Genomic DNA, 15,842 nt, shown 5'->3' with positions numbered 1-15,842 from the left:
CGGGTATCGTTATTTTCTCACCTTCACATATGATTTGGGCAGATATGGGTATATCTACTTAATGAAACATAAGTCTGAAACATTTGAAAAGTTCAAAGAATTTCGGAGTGAAGTGGAAAATCATCGTAACAAGAAAATAAAGTTTCTACGATCTGATTGTGGAGAAGAATATTTGAGTTACGAGTTTGGTTTACATTTGAAACAATGCGGAATAGTTTCGCAACTCACGCCACCCGGAATACCACAGCGTAATGATGTGTCCTAACGTCGTAATCGTACTTTACTAGATATGGTGCAATCTATGATGTCTCTTACTTATTTACAGCTATCGTTTTGGGGTTATGCTTTAGAGACGGCTGCATTCACGTTAAATAGGGCACCATCAAAATCCACTGAGATGACGCCTTATGAACTGTGATTTGGTAAGAAACCAAAGTTGTCGTTTCTTAAAGTTTGGGGCTGCGATGCTTATGTGAAAAAGCTTCAACCTGATAAGGTTGAACCCAAATCGGAGAAATGTGTCTTCATAGGGTACCCAAAGGAAACTGTTGGGTAAAGCTTCTATCGCAGATCCGGAGGTAAGACATTTGTTGCTAAGAATGGATCATTTCTAGAGAAGGAGTTTCTCTCGAAAGAAGTGACTGGGAGGAAAGTAGAACTTGATGAGTTAACTGTACCTGCTCCCTTATTGGAAAGTAGTTCATCACAGAAACCGGTTCCTGTGACACCTACAGCAATTAGTGAGGAAGCTAATGATGTTGATCATGAAACTTCAGATCAAGTTACTACCGAACCTTGTAGGTCAACCGGAATAAGATCAGCACTAGAGTGGTACGGTAATCGTAGGATGGAGGTCATGTTACTTGACCAAGGCGAACCTACGAACTATGAAAAAGCGATGGTTAGCCCAGATTCCGCAAAGTGGCTTGAGGCCATGAAATCTGAGATGGGATCCATGTATGAGAACAAAGTGTGGACTTTGGTGGACTTGCCCGATGATCGGCAGCCATAGAGAATAAATGGATCTTCAAGAAGAAGACTGACGCTGACGGTAATGTTACTATCTACAAAGCTCGACTTGTTGCGAAAGGTTTTCGACAAGTTCGAGGGGTTGACTCCGATGAGACTTTCTCACCCGTAGCGATGCTTAAGCCTGTACGAATCATGTTAGCAATTGCCGCATTTTATGATTATGAAATTTGGCAAATGGATGTCAAAACTGCATTCCTGAATGGATTTCTGGAGGAAGAGTTGTATATGATGCAACTAGAAGGTTTTGTCGATCCAAAGGGAGCTAACCAATGTGCAAGCTCCAACGATCCATTTATGGACTGGTGCAAGCCTCTCGGAGTTGGAATAAACGTTTTGATAGTGTAATCAAAGCATATGGTTTTATACAGACTTTTGGAGAAGCCTGTGTTTACAAAAAGTGAGTGGGAGCTCTGTAGCATTTCTAATATTGTATGTGGATGACATATTGCTGATTGGAAATGATATAGAATTTCTGATAGCATAAAAGGATACTTGAATAAGAGTTTTTCAATGAAAGACCTCGGTGAAGCTGCTTATACACTACTAGGGAAAACCTTATACACAGAATCTTACCAGTAGCGCGTGTTAAAATGAGGCGCTACTACTACTTAGCAGTAGCATTTTGCCACGAAGGGTGCTACTGCTATCCACTTAGCAGCAGCGCGGCAAGAATAAAATGCACTACTACTAAGTTTGAACTTGGCCACAGGACGGTCCCAGCATAGCAATAGCGGGTTTTCGAGCAGCGCGCTACTGCTAAGTATTTTAGCAGCAGCGCGTTTTCTTTTCCAGCGCTACTGCTAAAGCTATTTTGACCTAACCCCCCGCACGCGCGGGCTTCCCCTCTGCATCCTCCCCCAATCCCCACTCTCTCTCCCCCTCGTCGCCTCCGCCGGAGCCCCTGCCCTCGCCCTCGCCGGAGCCCTTGTTGTCGCTCTCTGCCGGAGTATACCCTCGACGTCGTGGCGCGCCTGTGCCTCCTCCTCCTCGACCTCGACCTTGCCGGAGCCCCTGCCCTCGCTCTCCGCCGCCGTCTCCCTCGACCCGCCTCGCCGCTGTCTCCCTCGACCAGCCTCGCCGCCGTCTCCCCCGACCCCACCTCGCCGCCGTCTTCCCCGACCCCGTCTGTTTCCACTGTAGTTTTTTACTATTGTATAATGCAGTTTTTTACTGTATTTAGTAAGTGTTTAAAATAATTATTAAGTAAATTAATAAACTAGTTGAACTAGTTTAGTTTTAGTAAGAACTAGTTGAATTAATACAATTAATGTATTTTTAGTAAGAAAATTAATATAACTAGTTGAACTAGTTTATTTCTAGAAAGAACTAGTTTATTTCTATTTATAGTAAGTTTATATTTAGTAAGAACTAGTTGAATTAATAGAACTAGTTGAACATGCCATATTTGTTGTTATTTTTTTAGTCTAAGCAATTATTCGTTGTCACATTTGCCGGTCATGTTCAGGTTACACCTCCGAGTGGCCTATATTTTGCCGGAGTGTTGATTAATTTCCGTTCCGGCAAATTTCAGGCGCTCGATATGTCCTATTTTAGCAAAGTTCATGCCGGAATTTTCAGTGAATTTTGGCATGACTTGTGCTAGAATATTGTACAAGTTTAATCTTTGAATTATGAACATAGGAAATGTCGTACTCGGACGACGAAAGTCTCCCGGGGGAGTGCAGCTGGTGCCACGACGACCGAGGTATGTGCGACAGGTTCTTTTACCTATACAAAGATCGGCGCATCAGCATTAAGCTCGGGGAGACCTTCGATGTTGAAACGGTACACAACGACAACAATTGTTTTTTTCATAATTAATCACGACTTCAACTATTTGAACGTGTACTTTTCATCTTCTGCAATTCGTCTAGCTTATCTCATGCTATGCAAGACGCTATGTCTTGGAGAGGATGGGTTTTGAAGATCATGAAAGTTTCGAAACAAAGAAAATTCACCTAAGGACCCATCATGGTATGGATTTTGAAGTAAATCTATACAATGCTCAGAGCGTAACCCATTTTGGTTGCCCAAATCGGGAAGCACTTTGCAAGATGTATGGTTTTTATGAGGGTATGCTTGTCACCATGGATCTTGGTGATCCTGACATCGAGCAAGACAATATGGACATTTGGGTCCTTGTTGATACGCTTCCAATTTTACCGCTATGTGAGTTTCTCAAACATAGTTATTAGCTGATTTATATTGTATATTTCAAAATAGTTGACAGCTTATTTCCATTCACAACTTACTTTGATTCTTCAAAGAATATGCGGAAGATGGTACACAAAACCCTCTACACCGAAGGCTTTGAATTAACTTATCAGGAGAAAAGTCATCTGGTCGCATTTTGTACTTGTCTTGAGAATTACAACACCTATTATCGAACTCCTCCAAATTATGGTGAATACGTGCCACTAGTGCACATGTTGAACCACTATAACTTCCATGGAGATACCCTGGTAAGATTTTTTACTATTATGACATCCGTGCATCTTTTTCATATTTCTAAAACTAGTACATCATTGCTAACTACGAAGTTATTACTATGTTTTTCAACAGAAAATCCCGATGGATTGTGTGCCTCATTTGATGTATCACAATGGTCGCCTTGAAGTTCTGAACATACAGCCAGGTCATCCTACGGATCTCACCTGTGCATATCGAATTTCTAAAACCGGTGAACACATGCTAATCAAAGAATGGAAAAAATGTTTGGACATTCGTAAGGAGGTTCTTGGAAGCAACATTAAGCGAAAGTCAAGAATTGGAGAGAGGATGATCTCCATTCTCCATAATGGAGAGTCAGGGGCTATCTTGTTTTTTTCTATTTTACCTTAGAGAATATAGTAGGTCGTAAGAGAATGTAGTAGGTCCTATGAGGTACACTATGTTTATTATGTGGTACAATGTGTTAGAGTTGATGATGAGGAGTAGTTGTGATTATGACTAGTGACCAACTTGCTATGTGATGTCTACTTGATGAAAACGATGATCATGAGGAGCTGTTATATGACAATGATATATTATGATGATAAATTGTTAATGATATGATGACAATGATATTTATTACATCATTGGGTGAAAGAACAGCGGATTAGTTTCAAGTGGATGTCCATCCACTTGAAACTAGTCCACGGTTCTTTCACCCCGTGACGTAATAACTCATTATGATGTAAAAACAATCTCTAAATTGATGTTGTATGAAAACTTGTATAAAGGTGTATGAATACAACATGAAATTAGAAATACGGAATAATAGTAGTAGCGCAGGCAGGGAGAAGCGCTACTGGTAATTACCAGTAGCGCTGTTGGGAGAAAGCGCTACTACTATGTCCATGTAGCAATAGCGTGGGTTAAACTACGCTACTGCTAAACTTTAGCTGTAGTGCCTTACTAGTAGCGCACACGCCCGCGCTACTGATAGGCCCAAAACATGCGCTGCTGCTAGCCTTTTCCCTAGTAGTGATATATTGGGCATCAAGATCTATAGAGATAGATCAAGACGCTTAATTGGACTTTCACAAAGCACATACCTTGACAAAATTTTGAAGAAGTTCAAAATGGATCAAGCAAAGAAAGGGTTCTTGCCTGTGTTACAAGGTGTGAAGTTGAGTCAGACTCAATGCCCGACCACTGCAGAAGATAGAGAGAAAATGAAAGATGTTCCATATGCTTCAGCCATAGGATCTATCATGTATGCAATGCTGTGTACCAGACCTGATGTGTGCCTTGCTATTAGTTTAGCAGGGAGGTACCAAAGTAATCCAGGAGTGGATCACTGGACATCGGTAAAGAACATCCTGAAATACCTGAAAAGGACTAAGGATATGTTTCTCATTTATGGAGGTGACAAAGAGCTAGTCGTAAATGGTTACGTCGATGCAAGTTTTTGACACTGATCCGGACAATTCTAAATCGCAAATCGGATACGTGTTTATATTGAACGGTGGAGTTGTCAGTTGGTGTAGTTCTAAACAAAGCGTCGTGGCGGGATCTACGTGTGAAGCAAAGTACATAGCTACTTTGGAAGCAGCAAATGAAAGAGTCTGGATGAAGGAGTTCATATCCGATCTAGGTGTCATACCTAGTGCATCGGGTCCAATGAAAATCTTTTGTGACAATACTAGTGCAATTGCCTTGGCAAAGGAATCCAGATTTCACAAGAGAACCAAGCACATCAAGAGATGCTTCAATTCCATCCGGGATCAAGTCTAGGTGGGAGACATAGAGATTTGCAAGATACATACGGATCTGAATGTTGCGGACCCATTGACTAAGCCTCTTCCACGAGAAAAACATGATCAGCACCAAGACTCCATGGGTGTTAGAATCATTACTATGTAATCTAGATTATTGACTCTAGCGCAAGTGGGAGACTGAAGGAAATATGCCCTAGAGGCAATAATAAAGTTATTATTTATTTCGTCATATCATGATAAATGTTTATTATTCATGCTAGAATTGTATTAACCGGAAACATAATACATGTGTGAATGCATAGACAAACAGTGTCACTAGTATGCCTCTACTTGACTAGCTCGTTGATCAAAGATGGTTGAGTTTCCTAATCATAGTCATGAGTTCTCATTTGATTAACGGGATCACATCATTAGGAGAATGATGTGATTGACTTGACCCATTCCGTTAACTTAGCACTTGATCGTTTAGTTTACTACTATTGCTTTCTTCATGACTTATACATGTTCCTATGACTATGAGATTATGCAACTCCCGATTACCGGAGGAATACTTTGTGTGCTACCAAACGTCACAATGTAACTGGGTGATTATAAAAGTGCTCTACAGGTGTCTCCAATGCTACTTGTTGGGTTGGCATAAATCGAGATTAGGATTTGTCACTCTGATTGTCGGAGAGGTATCTCTGGGCCCTCTCGGTAATGCACATCACTATAAGCCTTGCAAGCAATGTGACTAATGAGTTAGTTGCGGGATAATGCATTACGGAACGAGTAAAGAGACTTGCCAGTAACGAAATTGAGCTAGGTATTGAGATACCGACGATCGAATCTCAGGCAAGTAACATACCAATGACAAAGGGAACAACGTATGTTGTTATGCGGTTTGACAGATAAAGATCTTCGTAGAATATGTAGGAACCAATATGAGCATCCAGGTTCCGCTATTGGTTATTCACCGAAGACGTGTCTCAGTCATGTCTACATAGTTCTCCAACCCGTATGGTCCGCACGCTTAAAGTTCTGTGACGATCGGTATTATGAGTTTATGTGTTTTGATGTACCGAAGGTAGTTCGGAGTCCCGGATATGATCACGGACATGATGAGGAGTCTCGAAATGGTCGAGACGTAAAGATCGAACCGGTTGTGGCATTTTATACTTTTTTATTCAGCTGTATGAGCTTGTTCTAGATCACAGACATTTCGGTTACTTGGCTTAATAAAGGGGCTGCATGCATCACCATGATGCAAAGGGCAGTGGCAAGGGATAATCCTCCTTTCCTAAAAAAAGAATCTTATTCTAAACTTAATCACTGGTTAAGATTGACTAAATTCTTGAATCTTCTCTTTCGTAAAAAAAGGTGACCGTAGTCCGTGTGTATGGTGAAAGCAACAAGCCAGCAAATGAAAAAACACATGCAACTAGTACCAAAGCTCTCCATTAGCACTGGTTCCTTTGGAGAAAGAGAAAGAGAAGAGATCAAAAGCAGCGAGAAAGTAACAGGAGTAGGTACGAAAGAAGATGCGACCGACTGGCGCCGCCTGATTAAGGCGCCGATGAACAGAATTGTTTATAAGAGGAGCCGCGTGCGTGCGTGCAGAGTCAGTCAGACAGTAGTACTCTCTTCGTCTGGTTTTATTAGGCCTTTTTTTTCTGTAAAAGTTTGATCATTGGTTTCATTTGTAAAATATAAATGACACGTTATAAAAGTTGTATTGTAGGATCGTATTCGACAATATTTTCAATAATGCTATTTTTCCTACGGGGTAGAGTAGTAGTGAGGGATAAACGAGAGTCCAAAGGTAGGCTTTCAGACCGACACACCTACACTTTTTGTTAGTGTAAGAGAACCTTAAGATAAGGTACAGATGCCCAGATTAAAGGACAAAGGAAGAGGAATCAACGGTATTCGCTGTTCAGGTCATCTAGCAAAAAAGAAAAAAGGATAAAAGATTTAAGCTACTGCAGCTTTTTCTTTTGGAGCAACAGGAGACGAGCTTTTTCTTTCCCCTCTTGCAAGGCGATTAGGAAAAGCCTTCCTCACCTCGATCTTAACAAGCGAGCCCGTGCTTAGCCTCCCCTCCGCTTGTCGCTCCGGCGGTCGAAGGTGAAGAGGGGATTTTCTGGTGCCTTGGATCCGGCTAGTAGATTAGTAGGGTTTTAGTCTTCGCACGGGTGCTTTTGGATTGATGGTGGCGCTTCTTCTTCAAGTCAGTTTTATGGGCTCCGATCCTCCCGAAGTTCGTTCGTTGGAACGGATTAGGAGGTGCTCCGGCGTAGATTCCTGCCAGCTCCTCGGGGCGGAGAGGTTAGGATTTCTCGTCGTGCATAAGCAACGGCGATATTTGGTATCGGGTTCTTCAGATCGATTCAAGGATTCAACGGCGACGACTGCGGCTACAGGGCGCTGGTCCTTAGGGGCACGTGCGCGAAAACTTCCCGGCTGTCAACGACAAGGTCAGGCCGGCTCTGGTATGGAGTGGCGACAGTGGTGCGCCGATGGCTCGTTTTGGTGGCGGCAATGGTCGTCGGTGGTTCGTTCTGGTGGCGGCAACAGTCGTCGGTGATCCATGGACCTTGATGTAATTTTTATTATGTTTGAGGTGTTTCCGGTTCATCTTTATAATAAATCTGATATTTTTTGCAAAAAAACGAATATTGGTCCTAAATAGAATAAAGATACTTCTCAACTGAAAAGGGAGTTTTGGTTGGAGAAAGGAGATGTGCGTACGGGTCCCACGCATGGGTATAGCTACTCTTTCTTGAGCACATTTCCGTGTCCCAACAGCAATAATTTGTTGTTGCTTTAAAAGCACCAAAAAGCTTGAAAATGGGTGTTTCTACACGAGAGAAGCAAAACAAAACATATATATATATATATATATATATATATATATATATATATATATATATATATATATGTGTGTGTGTGTGTGTATGTATGTATATATATATATATATATATATAATTCATCCTACCATCTGGGGTAGTTACCCCATATGTCTCATATACTACCTTATGGTAGTATATATTCTACTTTATCATTTTAAGTATGTTCATATACTATATATAAGATACCTCAAAGTGGGTTACATGAAAAATTTGTAAATTAGCCCATAATTTTTATTATATTTATGAAATACGTATATATTTGTATGTAAAAAAGTGCATACTCAAAATACAATATGTACTACCAAAAAAATAGTATATATACTACCTAAACATACGAAATGTGAACAAGCAAACATGGCCACATTAGAGAAGAAAGAACGAAAAAGTAACGGTGTTCCTTTTTATTTTCATACTTCTGGCGGCACAAGTATCGGGTTCCACTGTAAAACAATAACGGAACAACGAACAACATCCACATGTGCAAAATCAGAAAAGGAAGAAGAGTACGGCTGCCACAGGGCGATAACAACAAAAACAAAATATAATGTTACCCCCAAGAAATGAAGTTTAGTGTTCCAAAGGACAGCTTTTTCCATTGGAAGGGGATTAGGTTGGAGAAAGGAGAGATGGGTGGGCGTTATAAAAAAAAGGGAGAGATGCAAGGGGGAAATGGCATTTCCGTGACCCAAAACACAATAATGCCGACTTAAAAATATCAATAGTTCCATCATTAAGCATGTGTGCCCACCAAAAAAAAAAAACCAAAACACCAGTCACAAGATACCAAAGCAGCATACGGATCTGAAAAGGTACGAGTAGTCAACATCATACGGCCCGATTCACAAACCATCATCATTAATGAGCTACTCCCTCCGTCCCATAATGTAAGACTTTTTCTAACACTTGTGTAGTGTCAAAAAATGTTTTATATTATGGAATGGAGGGAGTATATTTTTTAATGTTAATCAACTAACACTAGTATAGTCTTCTTGAAACTGGGAGATTTTCTCCCAGTGACCACCTGATTGGAGCCAAAGCCAGGTTTTGCTCCTTGGAACAAGTTTTTCATGTCTGTCCTGATAGGTGCGGGAAGCTCTCCAGTCGGCAATCACCACCATGACGGACCTTTTGAATAATCCAAATCACTCTTCCTACAAGTGGCTGCACTTCTTCTCCCAGCTAACGCCTAGCAGAGAAGCCAGTCTCCACCAGAGTAAGGCCCTGTTCGGAACTTCCCCGCTTCGTGGAGTTGGGGAGTTGGGTTTTGGCAGCTCCGCCTAATTAAGCTAAAGGATGGTCCGCTCCGGGAGCGGAGTTAACGGAGCAGAGAGAAACCGAACACAGCCTAAAAATGGCGCTCTTATCGCAGGTTCACTTGGCCATCATCTACACATTTATTGACTAACGATAGGTGTTGTGCTGAATATTTAGCCCCATTATCCAGTCATATGCATCCACAATTTGGAGAGAGATATATACCACCACCGCGTCATGTGCAAATGCATATATACAAAGTTTCTACAATTAAGACGTCAAAAGTATTGCAGCTTGGGTGTTTGTCCATTGGCTTCTCGCTCCTTGACTTTCTTGGCTCATTGTCACATTTGAAAATTTCCGCGGCGCATATGTACGCCCTCACGCCGAGATGTACTTATCCTGATATATTTGGAAATGGTTAGTTGAAACCGTGGTTCAGTAGTTTAGTTTTAAAACGCTCAGGCGTGACGCGTGTCCTCAAAATATGAATTTGGATTTAGCTTAGTGTCAGGGCCTTGGTTGGAGGGGTGTGGTTAGTTAGGAACAAAGCATCTGAGAGGACATATCAGCAGTAGCTAAGCATAGTACTAGTAATTAAATTACCGAAAAAGGCTTTCGCCCCGCTTTATATATAAAGCAACAACCCACAAGCATCCAGTACAACCACGCGCTACGCCACCGCCCACACGGCCATGATGAGCGGGCAGCACCAAGGCGCGGGCTTTGTCCAAGAGTACCGCGCCACCACCACCACCAGGGCCGCCGCCCCGAGCATCCAAGACCTCGACACCACCTCACCCGTGACCCGGCGCACCCCAACAAAAGAGACGAGCGGAAAGGTCCCACCTTTCGCGCCCCTGGGCAACCCCCAGCGTCGAGACCTAATAGGTCGGCCAGAACCGGCATCCACCGACCCATCCTGCTACCCCAAGCACGAGATGAGCTCGGTCCTGTAGCATCGTGCGCGAGACGAGCTCGGTCCTGCTGTATCATGCGCGAGACGAGCTTGGTCCTGCTGCATCGTGCGCGAGACGAGCCCGGTCCTGCTGCATCGTGCGCGAGACGAGCTCGGTCCTGCTGCATCGTGCGCAAGACGAGCTCTGTCCTGCGACATCGGGCGCGAGACGAGCGGTGGATCGCAGCTGGGAAAGGACCAGCCCTTTGATGGGAGTAGCGCCCGGGCGACGAGGAGATGGGGTGAAGGACGAGACGGCCCGAACGCAGACAAACCGATGCCGGAGGAGACGGCCATTGCCGCGGACAGATCCGTCGAGTCACCGTGAAGCCGCCACGACACCGGTAGGCCACCGAGCCCTATCCATGTCGCCACCCACGGCCGGAGCAGCAGCCACGCCCGGCCGCTGCCCTACCGCGTCGCCCGGCGGGCTCCAAGCGCCGGAGCCGCCGGGCACGCACCACTGGAGCCAGGCGCCACCGGCCGGCCCCCAAAGCCAGATCCGGACGGATCCGGCCCGAGACCGGTCGCGAGCCACCTCCCGGGACGGGAGCACCGCAGCCGCCCCGCAGCGCGCAGCCCGAGGATCGCCGGAGCGCCGCCACAGCAGGCCACCCCGCCGCCCCGCGAGACCGCCGCCGCGCCGCTGGATCCCGTGGGCGTCCAGCACCGTCGCTCAAAGGGGCCGCCCCGCGTCGGCGCCCACAAGCGGATGGGGAAGGAGGGGCCCGCTGCCGCCTCGCCCGCCGGGCTTTGCAGTAATTAAATTAAGAGGCACAGTGTGATGGATATGTCAGGCAGTACAACTGAGCTCAGGTACCTACACAAACAATTAAACTAGCCAACTCTGCAGGCAATGGATTTGAGGGCAGGCGAACTGTATCAATTAAACTAGCCAGCTCTGCAAGCAATGTCATGTTGCTGGGTGCAGTGACAGTACTGCATGCCCATGCATCAAGTTCAAGTGGTGAGCTGAGCCCATCCCTAAGCATGAGATCGAATCCAAAGATGGCACATGCCTAACCAACATGATAACTTTAAATAATACGGTTCACTTGTTACAATAAAACCCTGCTCTCCACAAACATGCACATGATACATTCATCATGATCAGCGGAACCCAAGACACCCAAACCACTTGGCATACCGCGATTTGTGAATGGACTCTATGGCAACATGAATGACGAAAATGGATGAAACATGGCATGGCAAGCCGGAAAAGAATATAGGGAATATATTTGCCATAATTACTATAATTCAATTCGACCACCTAATACAACTTTGATTTGATTCGTTGAAGGATCACCCGATATCATCATCTCGATCTGAAAACAAGATGGAAAATTGGTGGCAAGTTTTACTCCATGGAACACGGTCTTCTCGTCGCCCGGTCAAAGCACGGCGATTACCACCACTTTGAATAATCCAATTCTTTTGTTCCCACTTCTTGTCCCGGTAATTTTGGGATAACCCGTACATGATGACAGTGAGATGTCATATGACCCTGTCGTCGTTAGGAACATGAGTTTATTCTCCACAAGAGTCATGCCGAAACCAAACCGAAAAATTCTAGCGAAATACCGGAATTGTTCGAAAAGTCCAGTTTCAGCGTCTGCTCTTCTTCTCCAAGGCGGCCTAATAAGTAGAGTCATATGTTGACAGTCATAGCTAAGTGAAAATTAGTAGTATGCAGATGGAGACCGCACCAAGGAAAAAGGCACACTTAACATAGATCCATTCAACGATGCTCATGCTCATATTCATAGCTCAATGATAGGCGTTATAAATATCTAGCCGCTCTCGTCATAGAGGAGATACCTACTTGGTCACTCGATGGCATCTTGCGAAGATGATGCCATCAACATTGTGATGTGGAAATGCACGCTCCAATGTTTTCTTCGTCAATTAAATGCATAATTGGTCAAAGGTATGCAACTTGGGTGTTTTTTGTCCATTGGCTTTTCCCTCCCTCGCTTCCTTTGGTCATTGTCACATTTAAAAATTTCCGCAGGCCATACTACGACCGCACACACGTTGAGATGCGGTTGATGTATTGACCGTGCTTCGGTCATTTAGTTTTAAAAAAAGTTTCAAGCATCACCTGGAAATTTGAATATGAATTCATACTTAGTTTTGTATGGGGATTGTTAGGTAGCAGCTCCAAGAGCTAGGATCTTCTTCTTCTCCTCCTTGGTGGTGGTCCAAAACTGCTAATAATTCTGGCATAATGTCACACAGGACCTCCTTAGGTTCAGCCAGTATATATTCCTTGCTGGCTCACCAGGAAAATCAAGCTAATAATAGAAACAGTACACTGTAAGCCTAAGCCTCGTGATTAAAGGTGCACTGTTCACATAAAGAACATTGTTGAACTGAATCATATACTCCCTCCGTCCCATAATATAAGAGCGTTTTTGACACCTGGTGGTGTCAAAAACGCTCTTATATTATGGGACGGAGGGAGTATATGATTTGACACTTAGTGTCAAAAACACTCTTATATTATGGGACGGTGGGAGTACCATTTAGCAACCATATGCAGCAATGCAATGCCAAGATGGAAGTGTCATCATGTTTAGTCATGTTATTAGGTGCATCAAGTCAAGGCTGGTGAGCTAAACTATCCATAAACATGAGACAAATTCCAGATCCATCTCACCTCTCCCTCATCAATATGATACCTTTTCTTTAACAAATGGATCATTTGTTACAAATGACTCTTGCTCTCTCTACACACATGATAGACACATACATAGTTGCACATGATGCATTCATCATGGTCAAGAAGGGAGACCCAAACCTCCACATGATGCTAACATTCATCATGGTGAGGAAGGCACAAACCACTTGGCACATTGCCCTGTGGACTGGACTCTATAACAAGATGAATGGAACCACCAAGCCAGAAAAGAAAAAATGAAAACCAATAGGCCAAGAATTACTAGTACAAATTCAATCTCCTAATCTGCAAGTATAAATTACCTTACTCAAGTGATGATATGTATATGTGTGATGTAACCTTGATCTGATTCCATGGATCATCACAAGTTTGATCTTCTTCCTGATGGATTCGATCATCTGCTTCTTCTCTCAAAAATAATGGCGGCAGTTCTGGCTGCTCTGCTCGGCTCTGTTTTTCTGGTGTCGTCAAGGGAGGTCGTGCTCCAGCTTGTCCAGGAACGCGCCGTCGCCGTCGCCGGCCAGCCGGCCGGAGCCGCGGCCGATCTTGCTCGACAGCGACCCCATGGCCGACGAGAGGCCCTTGAAGCTGCTGCTCCCCTCGCGGGACCTCCGCGACCGCCTCCGGCTCAGCCGCGGCGACGCCGGCTTCTCCTCGGCCTCGGTCTCGTCGCCGGCGCCCGGGACCGCGACGGCCTTGGCCTTGGAGTCGGCGACGACGAGCCGGGAGATGCAGCTGCGGCAGAAGGGGCACGCCGGCGGCTGGAGAGTCAGCGTGGCCGGGTTGGGCTTGCTGTGGCAGCAGAGCGCGAGGGTGCACGCCGCGCACATCCGGTGCCCGCAGTCCTCCACCTCGATGCTGCACGCCTGCTCGAAGCAGATGCTGCACACCTCCTCGTCCTCCTGGTCGTCCACCTCGTCGCCGTCGTCGCCGGCGCCGTTGTAGGAGAGCGCCGGCGAGGAAGAGTCAGAGTACTTGGTGCCCTTGAGAATCTTCTTCTCCCGCTCCCGGTTGGCCTCGGCGAGGGCGGCCTCGAGCAGCGCCCTCGCGTCCGCCCCCAGCTCGCCGATGAACTTGAGCGGCGACGGCCACACCATGGGCTCCGCCGCCGCCGGGTTCAGCAGCGCCGCGCACGCGCCGTGGCCGCGCTTCATCGCCACCGAGTACGCGATCCGGCCCGCCGAGTCCCGGTGCACGCGGTCGGCGCCCCACGCAAGCAGCTCCCGGACGCACTCCAGGCTGCCGCCGCGCGCGGCCAGGTGCAGCGCCGTGCTCCCCGGGAAGCCGTAGGAGCCGGTGGGGGCCGAGACGATGGCGCCGCTCTCGAGCAGCAGGTGCACGCACTCCGGCCGGCCCTGCCTCGCCGCCACGTGCAGCGGCGTGGCGCCGTGCTCGTCCCGGACGTTGACGAAGCGCACGAAGCCCCACGAGTCGGCCACCGGCGTGGTGCGGGCCGCGGCGAGGATGGCACGCAGGCAGTCGGCGTGGCCGTAGTACGCCGCGTGGTGGAGGCACGTCCGCGCGTTCACCGAGTCGAACATCAGAATCTGACCAATCGAACCATGCAGAGAGTTAGTAAGTCGGAATCCATGGATGAAAGGAAAAGACTGCGGCTTCGGAGGTGGCGCTGACATTGGCGCCGGCGCGGAGGAGGGCGAGGGCGCAGTCGATGTGGCCGTGGGTGGCGGCGAGCATGAGCGGGGTGCGCTTGCGGCGGTCGACGACGTCCGGGCGCACTGCGCGGGCGAGCAGCATGTCGACGGCCGGGAGGCAGCCGTTGGCGGCGGCGACGTGGAGCGAGGTGAGGCGGTCGTAGATGGTGGCGCGGCGGGCGAGCGCCGGGTCGGCGGCGAGGAGGGCGTCGAGCGCGTCGACGTCGCCGGCCTGCGCGGCGCGGAAGAAGTCGTGCTCGTCGCCGTCGCGGCTGCAGCTGAGCCCGTGCCCCATCGATCGCCTCCGTCCAACCGCCCCCGTCGACGGCGAGGTCAGAGGTGGGTGGTGGTGCCGGTGCGGTGGGTGGGTGGTACGGAGCGGGGGGTGGGGGGAAGAAGACGAGCTCAGCTACGGGATTCAGAGTGTGCGTGGCCTTTTTATTCCTCGGTTGGATCTTTCTGACTTGACTTCCACACCCCACTTGACATTTTATTTCTCTCTTGATATTTTCTTCTTTGCCTTTTCTACGGTTTGCTTTTGTTTTTGATGATGATGATGATGACATGGATAGCTTACTATTCCGTTAATATCTCCCATTTTATCACCTTTTCAATGGTAGTGGTTCCTGAATTAGTGTCATTCTTTTTTAAGGGAACTAAACGTGTAAATGTGTGCTTACTTATATGCTTAGGGAAAAATAACAACCTTGATTGCGTAATTACTACTCTATATTTACCTAAATAGTTGATTCTCACTAACTCCAGGTTTTTGCCATGCCACCATCCATGAAAAAAGACACATTTTTTGGGATCCCCCATTCATATGTATAGGCCTAATGTGTTCTTCGAGACTACATTCGGCCCTATATACATGGATAGAGGAAATTAGGCCACTCCAGAATTTTTCCAGTTATACCGATGAAAATAACCATTTGTTTTTATTTTTATTTTTCGAAAAGGAGAAATTTCCCTTGTCTCTGCATCAAGCGATATACACAACCATATATTCAACCAAACCTATTGTTCAAACCATATATCATCTCAAGTATGCAAACAAACGCAACATGGTAAAAGAAAATCGCCACAGCAGGTAAAAATAGGACACACCGCCTAAACACCAATCATATTGTTGGACCACCATCAAAATTGGTTGCTACCAACTCCAATCGGTG

General features: G+C 46.3%; 1 protein-coding gene across 1 annotated transcript; it reads right to left on the bottom strand.

Annotated features, from left to right (window-relative positions):
• Nucleotides 1-12,998: 12,998 nt before the first annotated feature.
• Nucleotides 12,999-15,080, bottom strand: LOC119279003 (E3 ubiquitin-protein ligase XB3-like). Its single transcript, XM_037560406.1, has 2 exons — nt 14,651-15,080; nt 12,999-14,565 (listed from the first exon to the last, which is right to left on the bottom strand). The coding sequence occupies exons 1-2, from the start codon at nt 14,963-14,965 to the stop codon at nt 13,486-13,488; spliced, it is 1,395 nt and encodes a 464-aa protein (XP_037416303.1). The 5' UTR covers nt 14,966-15,080; the 3' UTR covers nt 12,999-13,485.
• Nucleotides 15,081-15,842: the final 762 nt, after the last annotated feature.

Source organism: Triticum dicoccoides, chromosome 3B (assembly GCF_002162155.2).
Source record: "Triticum dicoccoides isolate Atlit2015 ecotype Zavitan chromosome 3B, WEW_v2.0, whole genome shotgun sequence".
Classification (NCBI taxonomy): domain Eukaryota; kingdom Viridiplantae; phylum Streptophyta; class Magnoliopsida; order Poales; family Poaceae; genus Triticum; species Triticum dicoccoides.
Note: the sequence above shows the minus strand (reverse complement) of the source record. Positions and strands in the feature narration are given on the sequence as shown.

Excerpts from the sequence above, each read along its gene's own strand:
- LOC119279003 (XM_037560406.1), bottom strand. The coding sequence starts at position 14,965 with ATGGGGCACGGGCTCAGCTGCAGCCGCGACGGCGACGAGCACGACTTC. Across the intron at positions 14,566-14,650 it reads TCCTCCGCGCCGGCGCCAAT|ATTCTGATGTTCGACTCGGT; the intron begins GTCAGCGCCACC and ends TCGATTGGTCAG.